Genomic DNA, 22,543 nt, shown 5'->3' on the forward strand with positions numbered 1-22,543 from the left:
GATATTGGGAAGGGAGCAAATTATAATTTCTGCCTTTCCATGCCATATGACTTTTTTTGCCACGTGCATATTCTTTCTGTTTTTCTTAGAGAATACTTGTTTTGTAAGTTAGTTTGAGCTGTTCCTAGATATATCTGAATGTTGACAGAGCTACTTTTTCAAAGGCATAAGTGCAATGCTTTGCAACCCAAGCCCTTGGATTTTTTTTGACGGGGTTAGGAACACCCAGCCAGTAATTCCTGGCTCTGCACTCAGGAATTACTCCCAGCAGTCAAGCTCTTGGATTTTTATTGAACCTTAGATTTTCCCCGATGCTTTAATCTCAATGATTCCTTGCTAAGTATGTAGTGACATTTTTTAATGGCAGTTTGGTTTGGCTGGATAACAAATTTGTGATGGAATGATTAGCCATTACTGTTAAAGAGCTGAAATTCTTGTACTCTGAAGGGCATTTGATACTTTATAAATATTAATATAAATGAGATTACACATTTAATTTAGACTGAGAAGCTGGAGAGATGGTACAGGAACTTGCCTTGCACGGGCCGACCTGGATTTGTTCCCCAGCATCCCATATGCTCCCTCCTCCATCCCCTCCAGGGAATTCCAGGTGTGATTCCTGAGTGCAGAGCCAGGAGTAAGTCCTGAGCTTTACTGGATGTGGCCCCAAAACCAAAACCAATATAATTTAGACTGAAAACATAAAAATGCAAGAAGACTTTACATGTATATTAAAAAGAATCCATTGAGCTGAGTAAAACAGCTTTGCAGTTATAAAATTAGCTGTTACATTTTTCCTGGGACAGAGAAGCAAAAGAAAATGTGATTCTTTCAAAATCAAAAAACAAAAACCCAAAAACCACCACCACCAAAACAGGCTGAGACAATCATTTATTTATTGGACAGGGCAAGGTCATTTAAAGAGAAGAAACATATCCAAAATAATGTGTTTAGCTTGGTGTTACAGGCATCGATGTTTACAACAAACAACATTACATCATGGAAACAGGCCACATACAACCAAGACGGCGCTGTCATGCCACTCAAAAATAAGCCACAATGCTTAGGAAACAATCATTATGGAATTGCAAGAATATTGGCCTCCCGTTTGTCACTCTGCATTTTCTGCAGCTATGCCATTAACACAGAGCGTTTGGCTTAGATCCCTGGTTATGGAAAAAAGTGAGTCCTACATTCATTAGAACCTCCAATAATACATATTTCTGAATGTAACTGAAATAAGTTATAACCAACTGCAGGCGTAATTAACTAGCTCACATCACATTTTTGGACTGCCCGCAATAGTGATAGACTGTCTCAGTTTATAAATAAAATTCTGTCCTTAATCCATTTAGCATTGTTACGATGCACCCAAATCACCATTAGTCCTATGGTACTTATTTAGAAAAGACAGCAGAAACGCACTGGAGGAAATTTCATACGGTACTTGAGAAGCTCACCTGGCCCGAGGTATACAAACTGCTAGCAAAGTCAGACATACTTAGAGAGTGCTATGTCATTTAGTTGCCAAATTATTTGGCATTACTGTTAGCAGGATTTTCCTGACTGAGCAGAGTTCAATATCCATTCTAGAGACTAGTCAAGATATTCTAAGTAGTAGTATATCATGAATGCCTGATTGGAAGGAGAATGTCTTCGGCATATCAGCTTGACAGAGAAACCTGTTTGGTGTCTTGTCATCACTCTTCTGTCTCCTAATTTTAGGAACCACTTCCCTTCACAGCAACCACAGTTCTTAGTCCACACTGAACAAAATCTTATTTGGGGAGCCGGTCACCTGAATACCAGATACTGTACAGATTCATTTACAATAAACGACAAGAATAGGCAACTTGACGGGGTAGAAAAATTAGTGGTTGCCCTAGGCTGTGAGGCTTTGGGGGAGAATGAGAGGTTACTGCTGAAGGCTGTGAGGTTCTGGAGAATTTTAATTTTGTGGGGTGTCTGGTGGGGGAAGAGACATATGGAGTGAGAGTCAGGACCTGCATAGGCAAAGTACGAGCTCCACCACTTGAGTCACATCCCCAATGGCCCTCCTCCCCAGGTTGCTTTCGGGGGTGATCACAAATGTACTGCAATTGATTGGATTATACCCATTAAGTGGGTAAACTGTTAAGTGGGTCCATTTTATCTCAAGATTTCTTAAGTTATGAACAGAGTTCAAGGAAGGAATACAGCCCCAAAGTGAAGAAACCAAGAAGAAGCTCTTGCAAATCAAGACGTTGAAGAAATAGAAAGGCGAATGGAAAGAGCTTATTTCTTGCATGTCATTTGATTGAATCATTACCACTTTAATCTCCAACTTCACATTTTAATTCCTTTTACAAATTATTTTAGACTATCAGCAAATTTCTTATACTTCTTAAAAAAATTCAGAGTCCTTCACAGACCAGACGGAGAAAAGGTGAAAAAAGAACAACAAAAATCCCAGTGGCCAAGTAATTCAGGCCATGGGCTGTGCCTTACCAGACAGAATAAAACACATGAAATTCGTTTAAGGAGGAAACAGCATCAAGTGTAAGGACATTTTATGACTCTTGTGTGAGCATATTTTCTTTTCATATCTGCCTAGCTATTCCCTTTACACCTACAGTTTCACAAAAGCGAAGTTTTCATATCCCTACCATTCAGAAAAAAACAATGTCCTCTACAAATAAATCTTAAACTGCCTGCCTAGCAAAGAACCAGCCATATTTCGTACAACTAAAATTACTGTTTCTAAACGTGTCCTATTCTGTAGCCTCGTCCTCACCTTTAGCAACATACAACAAAAAATGGAAAAGTTTAAGCCTGCTACAAATCAGAAGCTACAAGTCCATTTTTAAATGACCTTCATTATTAAAAAGCTATTAGTTCCAAATATTTAAAACATATTTGGCCCAGTTCCTTTGAGGTTTACCTTTGAATGAGAAGTGCCCTTTATTTTTTACTAATTCACTAGTTTAATATGCAATAAAAGAAGAAACTTTGAATAAGTTAAAACTGGCTAAGGGTAAGTAATCAGTTTTCTCATAGTGATTATTATTCTTTTACACAGGCAGGATCATTATATCATTACAGTCCTTTTGGTCTATCTCCAACTATTCTTATACTACATAATCATTTAAGGAACATTTTACATACAAATGAAGAAAGCACGGTCGCTTTATAACAAGTTGAATTCATTCATTACATTTGTTATGACAAAGAATCTCTTGACTCAAAAATTGCTCACTGCACACAGAACCCCAGAAGTGATGACACAAGACAGCCAATGTTAGAAGGGCTATGACCTCAGGGTCGAGAGAAAGGTCATGAATAATTAATAACTGGCAAACATCTGCTGAAGCAGAGCCAGAGCTCTTTTGAGGGCGCATAGGAAAAACTGGCAAGTCACCATTTGGGCCCCTTTAGAGAAGTCCGTTTGCAGTTAAAAACTGAAGACCATGTTCACTGTCATTCATGCTGCAAAATGCAGTAGTCATATCATTTCCCAAAGGACCCTAAAACCCGAAGTGCAAAAGATCTAAGAAAATAAATAGTCATGAAAATCATTAACATTTTTCAAAGAAACATGTTCAAAACAGTGACTTTTACAAAAGATATGACTTTTGATTTTCCTTTATATATTTATAAGAACCATACCCAGCAGTGCTCAGAAGGGCCATGCAGTACCGGGGGGAGGGGGGGAGAGGCGAGTACTGGGGATCGAACTCAGGTCCTTAGCACATACTCGACCGCGTAAGTCTCTCCCCAGCCCCAAACAAGCTGTGGCTTTATTTTAAAGAAAATAAGAATTCCCTCAGAAAGATCAGATTCATTTCACAGATAACTTACATTGTGTTAATGGTTTGATTAACAGTGTACAAACAAGGGCCCTGGACTTTTTTTAACTTAGTTCTGAAATTTCATTATAAATACTGATGTGGGGAGTGTTTGATACCCCAAACTCCAATATTCCAGCTCTGTGTCCTGTCCTGTTACCATAATTTGTAAAAATCTTAGCGACGCAGTGATTCAAGTTTTCGTAACTTCAATGATGTATTAGAGGACAATGCATCTTGATTTGAAGAGTTCACTGCGTCCGAAGGCCGGAATAGTACTCGACCACGATGATTAAATACGTAAAATGATGGGTGATTCCTTAACGTGTCAAATGTCCTTAAAAGAAAACAAAGCATTAATTTTATACAAGCCTGTCTGACATTAAGCAGTCGTCTAATAAATTACAAATTTGCTATGGGTTCTGGTCTTTTTTAATTGGGTTTTTAGCCACACCCGGCAGTGCTCAGGGGTTACTCCTGGCTTTGTGCTCAGGGATCACTCCTCACAGTGCTCAGGGAACCATATGGGATGCCGCAGATCAGACCCAGGTCAGTCATGTACAAGGCAGACACCTATCCGCTGTACTATCACTTCAACCCCCTGCTATGGGTTCTGTTAACTATGTTTAAATAATGAAATCAGGCTATAAATGGCAATTATACTATATCTCCTATCCCCCCCACATACAAATAGGAAACCTGAAAAAAAACTTTAAAGTCATCAAGATTTTAATGCAGCCATTCCTTGCAGGACATGAACAAAAATATAAATAATAATTCAAATTAAGCCCAAAAAATAGCCATTACCAAACAGTCTTTTTAAGAAAACTAAAACACATGCTCCACTTTCACTTATTCTCACTTTGCCCTCATTATTCAAGCCGTATTATCTTTTCACTGATGTTTTCCAGGAATCTTTCAAGTATAACGAAAAATTCCATTTGGCTATTCAATAACAGTCATTGTCCAAACACATATATTTTGCTATGATCTACGTTTTTGTTTGTTTGGGGGTACATCTGGCTATGTTCTGTGTTCAGGAATCACTCCTGGCAGGAGTCAAGGAACCATATTCTGTACAAGGATCAAATCCAGGTCAGCTGCATGCAAAGCAAGTACATTATCCACTGTTCTGTCTCCCCGGTCCTGTTATCAACCTACTTAATGCCATCCTGTTTCCATTCTAGGTCATTTCTTTGTAAGAACTGTAGTGGGTAGTGAAAATGGAGTATCTTTTCTTTATTCGGCAGTTTTGGGGGCCACACCCAATGGAGCTTTGGAGCTATTCAGGGCTCTGTGCCCCAGATGGTTACAGAGAACAATACTATGTGATGCCAGGAATTCAAATCAGTGTTGGTTCATGCAAGGTAAGTGCCTTAACCCTTGGACTATTTCTCCAGCCCACAGTCCTCCTTTTCTAGTGAGAGAGTGAGAGACAGTTGTTGTTTTTCTTTCTTTTTTTGGGGGGGGGGTCACACCCAGCGATGCTCAGGGGTTATTCCTGACTCTGCACTCAGGAATCACTCCTGGCAGTGCTGGGGAGCCATATGGGATGGCGGGGATCGAACTCAGGTCGGCCACGTGCAAGGCAAATGCCCTACCCAATGTACTATCGCTCCGGCCCCAAGAGACAGTTTTTTAAATGTTCATAAATACCTAAGTGTATTGGTACAGTTGTGTTTTGAAGTATTATCTTTTAGGGCTGGAGATACGGCTCAATGAGCTGAGTGCGTGTGGAAGCTGCAAGTTTGATCTCCAGTCCTGCATGGTTCCCCAGTTCTGACCCCACCCCAGGACAGAGCTGGAAGCAGCCCTCCAAGTACTACCTGGAGTGCCCCCCAAATCATAAAATATATTTTCCCAGGGAAAAATAATTGCTCTTCTTCAAATGTCAAAGGCAGCACACCTAAAAGTCTCAACACATCTTCACACAAAACAGGAAGCCTGAGATGCAACTCCTTTAAGTGTAAATTACAAAGTCAAAAATGGGGTCCAGAGAGATAGCACAGTAGGTAGGGCACGTGCCTTGCATGCGGCTGACCCGGGTTGGACCAGGCACCCTATCTGGTCCCCCAAACCTGCCAGGAGTGATTTCTGTGTGCAGAGCCTGGAGTAAACCTTATGCGCTGCTGTGTGTAGTTCAGGCCCCCTCCCCGCAAAAGAAAAGTTTGAAAAAAAGGGTTATTTTTCTCTGTCACGTGAATGTTTACGGTGAATCCTTCCAATGAAATATTGTAAAGTATTACCAGTTCTAAGGTCAAAAAGGTGGATCAAGTCCAAAGATAGAATTACAGAATTACCAAGAGAGAAAGAAATAAGGAGAAGAAAAATGAATAGAGCTTATAAACATAACTTAGAAGTGGTACAAGAGAATAAAACAAGCATAAAAAGAGCAGAATAACAAGTGTATTATAACCCACAGATTAAAAAAGGGGGGTCTTGAGTACAGAGTTTATGTCATAGGTGAGGTTCAAATGATTAAGGAAACAGAAAAAAACACTTTAATTTTTCAAATACTAAGCAAATCCAGGAGGTTAAAAAGAAGAGAAAAGGAGAGCGAGAAAACTACTGAGGGGATTGTCTAATATTATCTATTTCCATTCATCCATCCAACCAACAGATAATTTTAAGCACCCTAATAACACATCTTATTCTACTGTCTATAAACTGTCATTTGACTTCCATTTTTCCTATCACATGAAATTCTGCCCCCAGATTTTACCCTCATTGCTCTACCAGCTACTGAGTAAAAAGTTTTAAAACACAAAACAAACTTTTATGCACCAGAAAACAAACATTACATAAAAGAACCAAAAACTGCTACGAAATTCCATTCTATGAAAAGGAAAAAAACTTACTTATTTTTTAGTTCTGAAGTGGCATCCATGTCTTTAAATTCCCCTGCAATATGAACTATACCATAACAGGTAACTGCAAAGGCCAGAAGTGTCTGAAGAACTATCTGTGAATGAGTACAAAGATGGAGATTGCTAAGTAACATACAAATACTATTATTATTCATGTGCAATTTTTCTCTTCACCTCTTTATAACCTCTAACAGTTACATCTCCCAGAGCTTATCAAGGTAGAAGTTCCACTTTAAAAGACCTGAACCCAACTATTATTGTCATGCTGGTCTCTTCTCCATCTCACCTACCCTCTGCCCGGCATACTTGTGGAGGATTCCAACCATTGATTCAATTTAAAAAAAGACCTGAACCCAGACATAATATAATATACAATTTGTATAGATCAACTATTTAAAAAAAACAAAGCGATTTCTCGGGTTTGCTCAGACAGCTATTAAAAACTCACTTATCGGGTACTTGATCATTGTATAACTGAAACCCAAGCACAAAAATTTATAAGTCTATAACTGTACCTCATGGTGTTTCACTAATAAAAAAAAAGATGGAAAAAACCCCTCACTTATCAACTTTTTTCACATATTTTTGTTAAATATTACAGCATGTAGAAAGAACACTGTGGGCCAGAGACAGTACAACAGGTAGTGTTTGCCTTGCACGTGCCTGACCTGGGCTTGATCCCTGGCACTGCATATGATCCCTCAAGCACTGCCAAGGTTTGACCCCTGAGCACAGAGCTAGGAGTAAGTCCTGAGCACAGTTTGGGGAGCCCCCAAACCAAAAATACCCCTTAGCCACCACATCCCTAACACATGGACACTAGCACTGCAATTTGTGTTAATGAAGCCATATTATAGTGTGAGCTACTGGTGGTACACACCAGCGTTAGTGTGTCAAGAAATAGGGCGTTTCCAGTCCCTTTTGGGTTCTGTGTGTCTCTGATTATATCCCTCACCTTCCCACTCAAAAATCATTGTCCTGAATTGTATATGAATCACTTACTTGATTTTCACTCTAATTTTGCCAGCTATGTAGAGGTCTTTAAAGCATGGCCTGGAGAGAGACATAAGGCGTTTACCTTGCTGTCTGGCTGACCCTGGTTCAAATCCCCGGGACTGCATCTGGTCCCTTGAGCACCACCAGGTGGGATGCCTAAGCACAGCCTGGTGTGGCCCCCAAAGAGGGAAAAATATTTATATGCAATGTTGCTTACTTTTTCCTATTTTTAACTTTGGGGGGAGATTCAGCCGTGGTGTGGCAAAGGATTGTAGTGTTTTCACCATTTGTCTTGTACTTCGTTATTAAAAAGTATCACCGTTTACTTGTGCCAACTGCTGATAATTCTGTGGAGTGTTGGTGGTATGTAGCTTTCACAATGCCGTGATGGCACTCCTCATGTATGTTTCCTGGGGAGCAGGAGGAGGAGAACTGCTCATGCACAGGACACAATTTATTAGGCAAGTGCTAACTGCTTTCCAAAGAAGTTGTGCAAGCAAAACTTGCAGCATTGGGTATTAACCAACATGGAATTACAAGCATGTTTCCTTTTCTGGACTGCGACTCTGTCTTTTCCACAATTGACAGTTTGTGAATCGAAGCGACTGTACGTGGATACCAACTGACCTGGGATGTGTATCTCTACACAAGGCAAAGGTGTCATATGCTTATCAAATTTGACTACAGTCAAAATTTGCCAGAAGATATTAGTCTTTCTCAGTTAAATCCTAAAGTCATGTGACACCAATCTATGTCCCCACTACTGGTGCGTCCAGAGAGCCGGGTTCATACATAAGCCGTGTTCCATACATGAGCACTAAGAACTGCAATGTGGGAAATTTCCAAGTTGCCATGAAACTGTGTTCAAGATAAATGGTTATTTTCAACTGTCATTGTCACAGACATATTTCATTATCATAGAAATGATCACTCTGGACAAGAAATGAGTGCTGAAAGTAGGTAAAGGGAGATAAATTATCTCTATTGCAAATTATAATGCCCAGAGAGAGAGAGAGGGAGAGAAGAAAAGAGCCTGCCACAGAGAGGTGGGGAGCAGAAGAAGGGGAAACTGGGGACATTGGTGATGAGAAAGGTACACTGGTGAAGGGATGGATGTTGGAACATTTTATGACTGTAACCAAAAAAAAAAACCAAGTCATGGACCACTTTGTAACTGTTTATCTCATAGTGATTTAATTAAAAAAATTAAAAATTAAAAATAGTTAAGTAATCAAAAGCAAATTATAAAATTTTACATAGATCACAAGAAAAAACTTTTGATTCAGTAAAATTACTAAAAATGTCTTTTATACATGAGAAGAAAATAGAATGATAGACATACTCCACACCATTGGGAATGGCTGAGTAATGAGGTCAGGTTTTTTTTTTGGTATGGGGTTCATTTTACTTCTTACACTTACTGTTTGGATTTGTTAAAAAGAACTTACTGCTTTTGTGATTTAAAATTTTAAAATAACAAAACACAATGTTCACTCTATTATGAGTGAAGCTCTGATATCATTTGGTTTAAAGATATATACACACACACAAACACACACACACATACACACGCTAAACAGTTTGGCTTGATTATACTTTATATAAAGAAACCTTTCTAAAATATAAACAATTTTCAAATCCATCTCAGACCATGAACAGAGCAGTTTCTATATATCTAAGCTATTTTTAAACTATATTTAAATTATAGTTTTAGGAATGAAACAGAGAAATCTTGTTTCCAAATCTCTGGGTTTTATGATGAGCGACAAGAAGTAGAAAACAGATGTCATTTCGAGTTTGGAATTTGTAAGAGAATAAAACAGAAAAAGAAATCACAATAAGAAATGCAGCTATACTTTTAACATATATTTAATGGAATATAAATGACCAACTTACATCTATTGGCAGTGATTCGTCTTCCTTTTCTGTTAATCGCATATAAGAACGATCTATAAATCAGAAGCATACCATTAAGGAAATTGTAGCCCTTTTCTTTCTCAAATTGCAAGCAAATCAATATACCAAAGAATCAGCTGACGTATATGCTACAAAAAGTAACGCTAATTCCACATTCCTCAAAAACCTATCTTCTAAGCCACTGGGACTGATCTGAACTAGTTTATTCTTTTTGAAACAAAAGGTGAGCAAGTAAGGGGAAGAAGACACAATGATAATATTTTTTTATCTTCATTACTACAGGAAAATTAGACTGCTCTGAAAACTAACCATTTTCTCAAGGATGGGGCAAAGGAACCATATTTATTTTAAAGTTACCAAAGGCCTAACACGCATCTCATTTAATTCTTACGGCAATTTTTGATTTTAAATTGTAAATCGTAAAACAGACGAAGAGCACTTCCTTTGCACATGTGAGGCCCTGGGCTCTATCTCTGACAATGGAAAAAGTTAAATCAATGACTACTGAATAAATCGTATAAATCTCAACTCTGGAATAACATCACCATCGCCTAGTTTGGACAAAATAACATTAGTGTGGAAATGTTTTTCCTGAAAGAATGCCCTGGGGGCAGTGGTGGAAGACAAATTCCAGGAGATCAATTTCTGTGCCCCTGATTTAATTATCACTTATGCTGCTGCCTCAGGAGGGAGCAAACCATGCCGACAAAGGATCAGCATTTGGATGCTCAGAGAGCCGGGATCATAATATCAGCTCTCCAACTTACTATGATCGATACTATCTCAGTCCATTTAAGACATCCTCCATGGAGACTGCAGAGGCAGCTCAGTGGTGTTTACCTTGCATCTGTGAAACCCTGGGTTGGATCCCAAGCATCGGGGGATAAAAAGAAGAAAAGAAAAAGATATTTTGACGGATTGGAACCTGTATCTCAGGTTCAGAATTAAAACAAAAGTGAGGACTGAGAATGTGGCAGTGTCCACTTGGCAGGTATGAAGCCTTGGGTTCCCTACCTGGATCCCCTCCTTCCCCCCAAGTTTTATTTATTTATTTTTAAAAATCATTATTTTTGTTTTTTGGGTCACACCCGGCATTGCCCAGGGGTTACTCCTGGCTCATGCACTCAGGACTTACTTCTGGCAGTGCCCGGGGGACCATAGGGGATGCTGGAAATTGAACCCAGGTCGGTTGCGTGCAAGACAAACACCCTACTCGTGGGGCTGGAGTGATAGCACTGCGGGTAGGGCATTTGCCTTGCACGCGGTCAACCCGGGTTCGATTCCCAGCATCCCGTATGGTCCCCTGAGCACCACCAGGAGTAACTCCTGAGTGCAGAGCCAGGAGTAACCCCTGTGTAACCCCTGTGCATCGCCGGGTGTGACCCAAAAAAAAGCAAAAAAAATAAAAAACCCAAAAACCCTACTCGCTGTGTTATTGCTCTAGCCCCCCCCCACCCCCCGCCCAATGTAGCGCTGGGGGTGTAGTTCAGTGGGAGAATACATGCCTCGTGTGTTCAATGTTCAATTCCAGGCACTACCCAAACAAAATGAAGCCCACTTATAAAACCCCGAAGTGGAAGATGGACTGTTTTGAAATAAAAGACTGTTACTCTCTTTCCACTTAAAACAGAAAACTGGGAATGATGTGAGAATTACGAGATGCATGTTAGGCCCTCCGAATAACCAAGTTCATTACAACCTCGCTGTGAAAACTAGGGGTCACTTAACTGAAGTGGTGAGGGGGAGGCCTGTATAGGGTCACTTAACTGAAAATAGGGGACACAAAATATTTGTTCGAAAATAAACATATAGGGTGGAGAAATGGTACAATGGGTGAGGTGCTTGCCTTGCGCACTGGGTTCTATCAACGGCACCACACAGGGGTCCCTGGCTCCATCAAGAGTGGTCCCTGGGTGCAGAGTCAGGAGTAAGCCCTGAGCACTGTCACGTGCGGCCCTCAAACAAAAAAAAATTGAGCAGAATAAAACCAATATATGGGGTTGGGGAACTAGCTCTAAGGACTGGTGTGCATGCTTTTCACGGCACGTGGGTCCCCAAAAACCATGCTAGGAGTAACCCCTCAGCACTATTGGGTGTGGAGCCCCCAAACCAAAACTAAACTATTAAAATAAATGTAAGACTGCTTTACGAGTAAATGCTTGAGTAAATGCTGCTTACTTTATATACCCAGGGCCCTGTAAGACTTTCTTCGGCAAGGGGTGGAGAGACACTCCAGCAAGTAAAGTGCTTGCCTTTGCATTTAGCTGACCTGGTCTGGTCCCCAACACTGCATATGGTCCCCCAAGCACTGCCAAGAGTGATCTCTGAGCACAGAGCCAGGAGTAAGCCCTGAGCACTGCCAGTTATGGCTCAAAAGCAAAAACAAAAACAAATTACTGGGACTGGAGCAACAGCACAGTGGGTAGGGCGTTTGCCTTGCACGTAGCCGACCCAGGTTCGATTCCCAGCATCCCATATGGTCCCCCGAGCACTGCGAGGAGTAATTCCTGAGTATAGAGCCAGGAGTAAACCCTTGTGCATCGCTGGGTGTGAACCCAAGAAGAAAATAAAATTACTAGGCAAAAAGGGGTCATAACCCTCCCAGGGTGGGAGAAGCATGCTAAAAGTAGTCTATAGACCAAACATGATTGCCACTCAATGCCTCTCTTGCAAAACACAGTACCCAAAAGAAGAGAGAGAGAACAAGGTGGAATGCCCTGCCACAGAGGCAGGGTGGGACGGGGGTGGGGGGTGGGGGGTGGGAGGGATGCTGGGACCCGTGGTGGTGGAGGATGGGCACTGGTCGAGGGATGGGTACTTGATCATTGTATAACTGAAACCCAAGCACAAAAATTTATAAGTCTATAACTGTACCTCATGGTGTTTCACTAATAAAAAAATTAAATAATAAAAAAGAAAAATAAAAGACTTGGGCTGGGGTGATAGCACAGCGGTAGGGCGTTTGCCTTGTGTGCAGCCAGCCCGGCCGAGCCAAGTTCAATTCCTCCTCCCCTCTCAGAGAGCCCGGTAAGCTACCAAGAGTATTCAATATGCCAAACACAGTAACAAGAAGTCTCACAATGGAGACGTTACTGGGCCCGCTCAAGCAAATTGATGAACAACGGGAGGACAAGTGACAGTGACAGATTTCTAACTCTAGGCAATCAACATGAAATTAAAAATCAAATGTGGAGTTCGAGAAAGGGGAACTAGAGAGAGCATCCTTTTCTAGCCTGTTGGCTCCAGTGGAAGAGCAGGAAATGGCATCCTGGAAACTCTCCCTCTAAATGCCTTTCAATGGGGGGGATGGGGGGTGAGAGGGATACTGGGACCCGTGGTGGTGGGAAATGGGCACTGGTGAAGAGATGGGTATTTGATCATTGTATAATTGAAACCCAAGCACAAAAATTTGTAAGTCTACAACTGTACCTCATGGTGTCTCACTAACAAAAATTTTAAAAAAAGGGGGTCATAAATGGGAAAATGTTAAGAAGCACTGCTGTTAAGAACAGCAAAGATGAGTCTGTATAGTACCAGCATATGTGAGCTGCTGCCACATTTGAGAGTAAATTATTAGCTTCAGGTAAAAACTAGTCTCTGCCGTATGAGCATTATAAATAGGTCCCAGTGCAGTAGCCAATCCACCAAGCATTGTAATCTCACTCGAAACACAAAAATCTTTTAATTCTAGCACAGACAGATTAACACAATCTCTTAATATTGCACTGTAGATTTCAAAAGCTAAGTTTCTTTTGTTTTGTTTGGGCCATGCCGGTAGTAGCCTCTAAGCACGGCTTGGCAGAGCTGGGGGACCATGCAGTGCCCGACAATGAACCCAGGCTTCCAGAAACATGCAAAGCATGTGCTCCAGCTCTTTATGCTCTCTCCCCAGGTCCCCCAGCACCCCAAAAATTGCGAATTGTTTTTTAAGTGCTACTCTCAAAAGAGAACATGTTCAGAGATTTTTCTGAAGTTTAGTCGCAGAAAAGAAAAAAAAAAATCAAACTCGTGCCCAAAATAGCTTTTGTCTGACTTCCTAATCTGTTCGACTCGCTAGTTTTCTTCTTGGAAATCTAATCTTACTCTGACGCTCACTTTAACCTAGTTTTGTAAAACGAAAGAGGTGGACCTCAGAGATCTCTTTGCTCTAGGGGGACTGTCCTCAAACATCCCAGCAAAAAAAAAAATACTGGAGAAGCTTCATAAATTGTACACGGTATCCAGCATATCTGAGTTAGAGAAGAGTTCCAGTATGGGTTGAATCACACTTCTCGAAGACTTAGTTCCTTTCCCCTCATATCCATGAATTCTTGGATACTTTTAGCATATCTATTACAGTCTAATTATTTTTTGGTTCTATCGTTTCTCCCCTAGACTTGGAATTCCCCCAGGGAATCACTGTACCTCTAGCACCTACACAAGACAATTTCAACCAATTACCCAAGAGTGTTTTTGTAAGATGTAACATGTTACGGCTTATCTTTGAATCCTGCCTCCACCATTTTCCATTTCTATAATTTTGTGCGAGTTTCGTCGCTGCCTGTCCGTCTTCATTTTTCATTTCTCAAAAGAATACCAAGAATAGCTACCTCACAAGACTTTTGGGTAGGACTGAATTATACAAGACACGTGATGTGCTTAGCTCAACGCCTGGCACGTGGCAAACACTAACTGTGAGCTACTGTCGCTACCATGAAAGGCAGGAGTTATGGAGAAACTGAACAGAACACTGGAGCCTGGGAAAAGCAACTCAATCTAAATACCCAAGAGACTGATTCCTGCAAAAGATGTAGACATTAACAAGAAAATTGGTGAAATTCAAATAAAGGCTAGGCTTACCTTTTGTTTGTTTGTTTTGGCAGTGGGGGTGCACACCTGCCAGGGATCACTCCAGTTGGTACCCAGGGGACCCACCGTGTGTGGTGTCGAAGATCGAACCAAGTCAGCCACACACGAGGCAAGCACCTTACCCGCTGAAATCTCTCTCATAAAATTTGTTTGGGGGGGGCTCTGTGCTAAGAACAAGTGGTGTAGGGGTCTAACCCAGGCCTCCTACATGCAAAGCATGTGCTCAGTCCACAGAACTATCTCTCTGCACCTGTACTTTGTTTAATAGTGACATACTAAGATCAATTGCAGTGAAACAGTAGACCGTGGTAATGTAAGATGTAAAGGGGGAGGGTAAAGTGTATACGGTAATTCTCTGTACCATCTCTACAACTTTTCTATAAGAAGATTTTAAATTTAAAAAATTTTAAAGTACTGCGGATGGAGTGATAGCACAGCGGGTAGCACATTTGCCTTGCATGCAGTCCACCTGGGTTCGATTCCCAGGATCCCATATGGTCCTCTGAGCACCACCAGGAGTAATTCCTGAGTGCAAAGCCAGGAGTAACCCCTTAGCATGGCCGGATATGACCCAAAAAGCCAAAAAAAAATTTTTTTTAAAGCTGAATTTTTATTAGCCAAATATAACATATGTATCTAAAAAGTAGTTAAAATGATTGTAACATGTTATACTGTATATTTAATAATTTAATATTAATAACAGGACAGTGTTATCTAGGGAAAAATACGTTTTGAAGAAATCCATACTTTAATTTTTTCACTCCTTATTATGAAAGTGATTTGAAAAGTAAATTAGCAGGATTTACTAAAGTAAATGTAAGATGTAAGGGAGGAGGGTAAAGTGCATACAATAATTCTCTGGACCATCTCTACAACTTTTCTGAGTTTAAATTAAAAAAAATTTAAATAAAGCTGAATTTTTATTAGCTATATGTATCTAAATGATCCATATCACTATGAAAGTGATTTGAAAAGTAAATTAGCAGGCCAGTGAGAGAGTACAGCGTGCAAAGGTGCTTGCCCTGCATGTAGCATGCTGGGACTCCATCCCCAGCCTCACATATATGAACCTCTAAGCACCTCCAGGAGTGATCCCTGAGTGCAGAGCCAAGAGTAAGCCCTGAGGACCACCTGGTGTGACCCCAAAAGCGGTCCAGGCACATAGCACAGCCTCCATACAGTTCCCCAAATATGCCAGGAGGGATCCCTGAGCACAGTGCTAGTAATAAACCTGAGCCCCCATGGGTGTGGCCCCAAAACCAATTTTCAAAAGAAAAGTAATTTAGGGCTGGAGCAATAGCACAGCGGGTAGGGCGTTTGTCTTGCACGTGGCCGACCCGGGTTCTATTCCTAGCATCCCATATGGTCCCCCAAGCACTGCCAGGAATGATTCCTGAATGCAGAGCCAGGAGTAACCCCTGAGCATCAGCTGGGTGTGACCCAAAAAGCAAAAAAAAAAAAGAAAGACTTAATTTATCAAACAAAGAACAAAGTTCAAATTTGAATTCATTTCTTTCAACAAAGTCACTGAGTAGCTATTGTGGAATGACATCAATGAGCAGGGCACTGAGCTCCACTGGGTCTTGTCCCCCATTATTTTGTTAATCAAAATAACAGCCATGAACAAACGGATGCTGGGCTCTAAAGACTAATCAGGGGTCAGCAAACTTAGCCTGTAAAGTTCCAGATAGTTCGGACATACTGTCTTGTCAAAGCACTAGGTCCCTGCCCTTAGAAAGTAATCCTAGGCTACCTAATTGAATGGGCGTGGTGGCCAGGGGCCAATAAAACTTTATTGTTGTACACTGGATTTAACATAACTGACAGACAAAATGCTATTCTTTTCCCCAGCCCCTCCAATCTGATACAAAATGGCAAAGTATTCAACACATTATTGCTAGTAATGCATTTGCAAAGAGCTGACGCTGATTGAATCTGGAACATGGCTCACTGTCCTCCCTTGTCCTCTGAGCACTGACAGGAGTGATCCCTGAGCACAGAGCCAGGAGTAAGCCAGGTGTGGCCCCCGATTTTTTTTCAAGGCAAAGCCTTTTTTTTGTGTCACATCTGGTGATGCTTGGGATTTACTTCTGACTTGACCCTCAGGGATCACTGCTGGTGGGGCTTCAGGACCCTAAGACAAGTGCCATTGTACTATATCTCTCTGGCCCCTGTTGAAACATTCAAAATATTCTCAACTCGTGACAGAAACAGGAGGGAAGCTGCGTTAACACCACCTGCCAGAGTTTGCTAACTCTTGGTCGAGAGAAGGAAGATCTAAAAAGGGGGCCACCTGTCTCAAGACAAAGCTGCACTTTTCTGTAGGACTTAGCATAATCTTGCAGCTACTATCATACACACGGTTGTACTTTCGCGTTATCTTCAGTTGAAACTTCCCCATCACTCTATAACACAGAGCGGCTAGGAATTAAAATCTGTTTCAACGTGGCCTCCCAGGAAGCCCATGCCTTGCTCAAGGTCATAGCGAATTAACAGTAAAGCGCGTTTTTAAGGCTCTACCGATCCGACTCCCGGTACAGTGCTCTTTCCTCCGGACCACAGTGCCTGCCCAGGACGAATGACCACTTCGCCTCTCTACGTCTCTTCGAAACAGCCCAGCAGTGCCCAAGTTGCTGTCCACCTACTTGTCATGGGACTCTCAGCATCCGAGGTCCTCAATCTGACACTTTGCCTGATCTGACATTTCTCGCCTCAATTTCCGGCCAGATCCCTCTCCCACTCAAGCCCACTCCGAGTCACCCCTTTCCCCCCCATCCTGCCAGGATCTGTTACCCCACTTCCTCAAACTCCCCCATGCAAGCCTTACAACCGCGAGCCTTCCAACTCTCAGGTCTCAGGGACCGTTCCCGGGACACCGGGTCCAAGGGTCTGACACTCGGGTGCACCCACACGCTGCCCCCGTGTCCTGTACCCGGGCACTTACGCTGCGCGGCGGAGAAGGCCGCGTGGGCTAGGGCGAAGAGGCCGATGCCCACCAGCCCCTTCCATAGAGACGGCGCCATGATCCGGAGAAGCAGTAAGAGCCCAACAAAGGCAGCGAAGGGCGGCTGAGCCGTTCCTTCCTCCACCGGCGGGTGGCCGTACAGCGCAGAGAGATGACGTCACCGAGCCCGGGACGCGCGAAATGCTTCGGAGGTGGAAAAACCAAAGCGCCGGGAGAAAGCGGAAACAGGGATGACGGGAAGAAGGGGGAAGCGGCACGGAGCAAGGTCTGCGAGAGCGACTTGCCGAGCGTGCGCCTCAGGGCCGCGGAGCCCGGCGCGGCGCGGGCGGAGCTTAGGGCGAACTGATCAATGGGGATGGCGGGGCGCCGGCCAATGAGCGCGGGCCTCGGGGAGAGGGGCGGGGCCAACCGGAGGAGGCGCCGGAGGTGGGGGCCGCCGGAGGAGGTTAAAGGGCAGCCCGGACTCGGTGCGTTCCCTGGGCTGCTGCTGTTCTGGGCTGCTGCTGTTGGTCGTTTGGTCTGGCCTGTGTGGCCCCTTGCTAACGTCCTGTGTTTGGGGGAGCCCCCTCCAGTGTTTGCAGCCGTGAGAGGAGGCGAGGATGTGAAAGCATGGAGGTGGGGGGGCTTCGGGGGAAGAGTTCTGGGGGCGTTTGGAGCTCACGCTCGGGCATGTTAATGTCTTCTGCTTGACCTCCCGAAGAGTTTGGTATTTATTTATTTATTTATTTATTTTGTGCTTTTTGGGTCACACCCGGGGGATGCACAGGGGTTACTCCTGACTCTGCGCTCAGGAATTACCCCTGGAGGTGCTCAGGGGACCATATGGGATGCTGGGAATCGAACCCGGGTCAGCCGCGTGCAAGGCAAACGCCCTACCCGCTGTGCCGTTGCTCCAGCCGGTTTTTTTTTTTTTTGTTATTTTTTAACAGTCACCACGAGATACAATTATAGACTTACAAACTTTTGTGATTACGTTTCAGTTATATAATGATTGAGTACCCATTCCCCTACCAGTGCCCATTCACCACCAATGTTGCCAGTATCCCTCCCACTACCCCTACCCCTTCCCCCCCAACCCAACCCAATCCCCTCTGTGGCAGGCATATTCACTTTTTTTTTTTTGATTTTTGGGTCACACCTGGCAATGCACAGGGGTTACTCCTGGCTCTGCACTCAGGAGTTACTCCTGGCGGTGCTCAGGGGACCATATGGGATGCTGGGAATCGAACCCGGGTCGGCCACGTGCAAGGCGAACGCCCTACCCGCTGTGCTATCTCTCCAGCCCGGCATATTCACTTTTACGCTTTCTCCTTTTGGGTGTTATGGTTTGCAATACAGGTAGTAAGTGGCCATCATGTTTGGTCTATAGTCTGAAGGGATTTTTTTGGGGTGAGGGGGAGTCACACCCAGCGATGCTCACGGGTTACTCTTGGCTCTACACTTAGGAATTACTCCTGGAGGTGCTTGGGGGAATCATATGGGTGTCGGGAGTTGAACCCAGGTTGCGCTTGTGCAAGACGAACACCCTACCCTATGTACTATCGCTCCAGCCCCAGTGTGAAGGTTTTAATAAAGATTCACACCCTGAGGGAGGCAGCATGAAGGATACATTTAGTCCTGAAGACCTAAAGTTCACATGAAATGGAAGGGATGAGGGATCTAACACAAGTGCCGAGCCTGTCTGTGTTGAACCCGATCTCTGCTGAGAATGAAATATCCCAGCCTTTCTCTTGTTTTCTTCATCTTTCGTCCCCTGAAATAAAGATATTCAATAGTGAGGTTCTCCCCTTCACTTCTTGCCTCTCTTCTCTCTTTTGATGCACTCACCTATTTATTTCCAGTCTTCAGCCATCCAAGATAGGTTCCGAATCAACATCTAAAACTCAGCTATCGAAACCCAAGCACAAAAATGTGTAAGTCTGCAACTGTACCTCATGATGTCTCACTATTAAAAAATTTTTTAATAAAAAAATAAAACTCAACTATCTATCCCTAAACTCCAGCATTTCCAACTGTCTGCCAGACCATTATTTATTTCTATCCTGTGGCACTTGAAACCTGCTGTGGCCAAAACGGAATTTGTCATTTTTTTTCTGCATCGGTGTCCCCTAACAGACACAGCATTGTAACATATCAACAAGATAAATGATAAACATAAAGTAGTATGTTCATCATTCCTTCCACTCAACCTTAGCAGCATTCTGAGTTTTTGCTGGGTCAGTTACACAGCATTCTTTCTTGCTCCATTGATACCTGTTCTGGCCACTAATGTTTATTGTTTAAGGGACGGAGAGTGATCTAGTGATTGAAACAAGAGCCTCGTGCACATATGTGCAAATCTCCACTTTTAAATTTAAACTCATATTCCTGATCTCCACATGAACTAACATAATTTCTATTTTACCGGTTTATTATGTTTTTGCATGACTGTTTTCTGTCTTTCTCCACTTAGAATATAACTTCCAAGGATGCAAAAATATATACCTAGGATTGGGGATTTATGTCAGCAATGGACGCTTCCTTTGGATGAATGAGACATTGCCTGCATTTGACCTCAGCACTATAAAATATTAAAAATATATGCCTAGAGGGGTCGGGAGGGATATAGTACAGTGATTGGGGAGCTTACCTTGCACTTGGCTGACCCAGGTTTGATCCTGGGCATCACTTATGTTCTCCTGAGCACTACTGGGAGTAATTCATGAATGAAGCAACCCCCGAGCATTGCCAGGTGTGTCCCAAAACGAAAAATTTATGCTAAGAGCTTTTGCCACTTGCATGACAGTTGTTCAACAAGAGCTGAATAATGCTGTCCCTTGAATGAACAAATGAACTATCAAAAAGAATGGAGGAAAGAATGTATCTTTTTAAAAATTATCACTGAAAAGAACCTTTCCAGGGTCTGGAACAATAACAACGGGTAGAGCATTTCCCTTGCACATGACTGATATGGGTTCGATCCCCAGCATCCCATATGGTCTCCCTAGCTCCACCATAGTAATTCCTGAGTGCAGAACCAGGAGTAACCCCTGAGCATTGCAAGGTATGACCCCAAAAGCAAAAAAAGGGAAGCTTTCCATTATTTTAAATAATTCAAATAGCTGAAGCATATGTTTTACATGGAAGAGGCTCAGGTTTCATCCCCCAAACTGCATGACTCCCCAGACACTGCCAGGAGTGACCCCTGAGATCCAAGCCTGAACACTGCAGATGGTGGTTCCCCTTCCCCATCAAAACCTAGTAGTGTGAGAGAGGTAGCTCAGTGGTAAGAGTCCTATGTTTCATGCGTATGTGGGTCTTGGATTTGATCTACTGTACCACACACAAAAAATCCTCTTGGGGTTGAAGCTATAGTACAGCGGGTAGGGCATTTGCCTTGCATGCAGTAGACCCAGATTCGATCCCCAGGGGCTGGAGAGATAGCACAGCGGGTAGGGCGTTTGCCTTGCACGCGGCTGACCCGGGTTTGATTCCCAGCATCCCATATGGTCCCCTGAGCACCGCCAGGAGTAACTCCTGAGTGCAGAGCCAGGAGTAATCCCTGTGCATCGCCAGGTGTGACCCAAAAAGCAAAAAAAAAAAACAGATTTGATCCCCAACATCCCATATGGTCCCCGAGCACCGCCAGGAGTAATTCCTGAGTACAGAGCCAGGAGTAACCCATGTGCATTGCTGGGTGTGACCCCAAAAAAAGCAAAAATAAAAATCCTCTTGGACTTATATGCCCTCCCATATACAGATAAGCCTTTCATTGAAGATAAATGTTTTCTGATACACTTCAGCTTCCTCAGAGATGAAAAAAAAACCTAGAAATTAAAGAAGGTATCGAAGAGTCATCAGATTTAATTATGGGTTTTTTGGGGGGGAGGTCACACCTGGCAATATACAGGGGTTGCTCCTGGCACTGTACTCAGGAATTATTCCTGGCGGTGCTCGGGAACCATATGAGATGCTGGGGATTGAACCCGAGTCGGCCAAGTGCAAGGCAAATGCACTACCCACTGTACTATCACACTAGCCCCTCAGATTTAGTTCTGATCACTATTATTCTCTGGGCCTGCTCCAATTTCTTCATCTCTAAGCCAAGATTGATAGAGTACTATACACTACTTGATCAAAGTAAAGTGTATTGTGATCTTTATAAAGGTAGATTTAGTTACAGGCCCGAGGCATGGCTCAAACAGGCTGTACTGCATGCTTTGCAAATCTAGTCCTATTTTTGTGTTTTTTTTGGGGGGGGGTGGGCCACCCCAGGCAGTGCTCGGGGCCTAGTTCGGGCTCTGTGCTCAGGAGTGACTGACTCTGGTGCTGCTCAGACGTGGTGCTGGCGATTCAAACCTGGGGCAACTGCATGAAAGGCCTTGCCTGCTGTTTATCTCTCTGGCCCTGTAGTGGACTCTTAAGCCCAGTAAACAGATAGGAACTGGGAGACAATCTCTATCCTTGGTAGGAAAACACTCCCTTCTCCACCCTGAAAAGATAGGAACACATAGCTGACCCTCCTTATATCTTAAAATAGTTTTAGCTTTGAAAATGGGCAATTTGAAATTAGCCTTTCCAATGGTCTTTGAAATAACCTCTGCCAATATTAATTTATATGGTGCACAAAATGATTAGGAGGCTTCTTAAAAGTGCTGAGCTCTCGGGGCTGGAGTGATAGTACAGTGGGTAGGGTGTTTGCCTTGCATGCAGCCAACCTGAGTTCAATCCCCGGCATCCCATATGGTCCCCGAAGCACCGCCAGGAGTAATTCCTGAGTGCAAAGCCAGGAGTAAACCTGAGCATCTCTGGGTGTAACCCAAAGCAAATAAAAAAGCGATGAGCTCTGGTACTTTTTCCTTTAAAAGATGAACTTATGGGAGGTAGGGGACAAAAGATTCTGGGCCATAGAGATGATTCAAAGAGTTGAACATGGACTGGAGAGATTGCTTAATGGACTGAATACATGCCTTGCATGCAGGGGGCCTAGGTTTGATCCCTGGCACCATATGGTCCCAAAATACCACAATCCTACTGGGAATGATCCCTCAGCCCCACAACAAAATAAAGGGCTGAGTTCATGCTTTGCATGCAGGAAGCCCAGGTTCGACCCAGTAGCACCCCAGGATCTCTTGACTACAGCTGAA

General features: G+C 43.1%; 1 protein-coding gene across 1 annotated transcript; it reads right to left on the reverse strand.

The window, feature by feature from the left end:
- Positions 1-873: 873 nt before the first annotated feature.
- MMGT1 (membrane magnesium transporter 1) lies at positions 874-17,655 on the reverse strand. Its single transcript, XM_056130282.1, has 4 exons — positions 17,397-17,655; positions 9,584-9,636; positions 6,683-6,786; positions 874-4,161 (listed from the first exon to the last, which is right to left on the reverse strand). Exons 1-4 carry the CDS (start codon positions 17,473-17,475, stop codon positions 4,002-4,004), a joined length of 396 nt encoding a protein of 131 aa, XP_055986257.1. The 5' UTR covers positions 17,476-17,655; the 3' UTR covers positions 874-4,001.
- Positions 17,656-22,543: the final 4,888 nt, after the last annotated feature.

The sequence above is a fragment of the Sorex fumeus genome, unplaced genomic scaffold (genome assembly GCF_029834395.1).
Source record: "Sorex fumeus unplaced genomic scaffold, SorFum_2.1 ptg000075l, whole genome shotgun sequence".
Taxonomy (NCBI): domain Eukaryota; kingdom Metazoa; phylum Chordata; class Mammalia; order Eulipotyphla; family Soricidae; genus Sorex; species Sorex fumeus.

Coding starts and splice junctions, on each gene's coding strand:
- MMGT1 (XM_056130282.1), bottom strand. CDS start 17,475: ATGGCGCCGTCTCTATGGAAGGGGCTGGTGGGCATCGGCCTCTTCGCC. Junction 6,787..9,583: donor ACGAATCACTGCCAATAGAT/GTAAGTTGGTCA, acceptor ACTCATTCACAG/ATAGTTCTTCAGACACTTCT. Junction 4,162..6,682: donor ACTTCAGAACTAAAAAATAA/GTAAGTTTTTTT, acceptor TTTTCTTTTAAG/GACATTTGACACGTTAAGGA.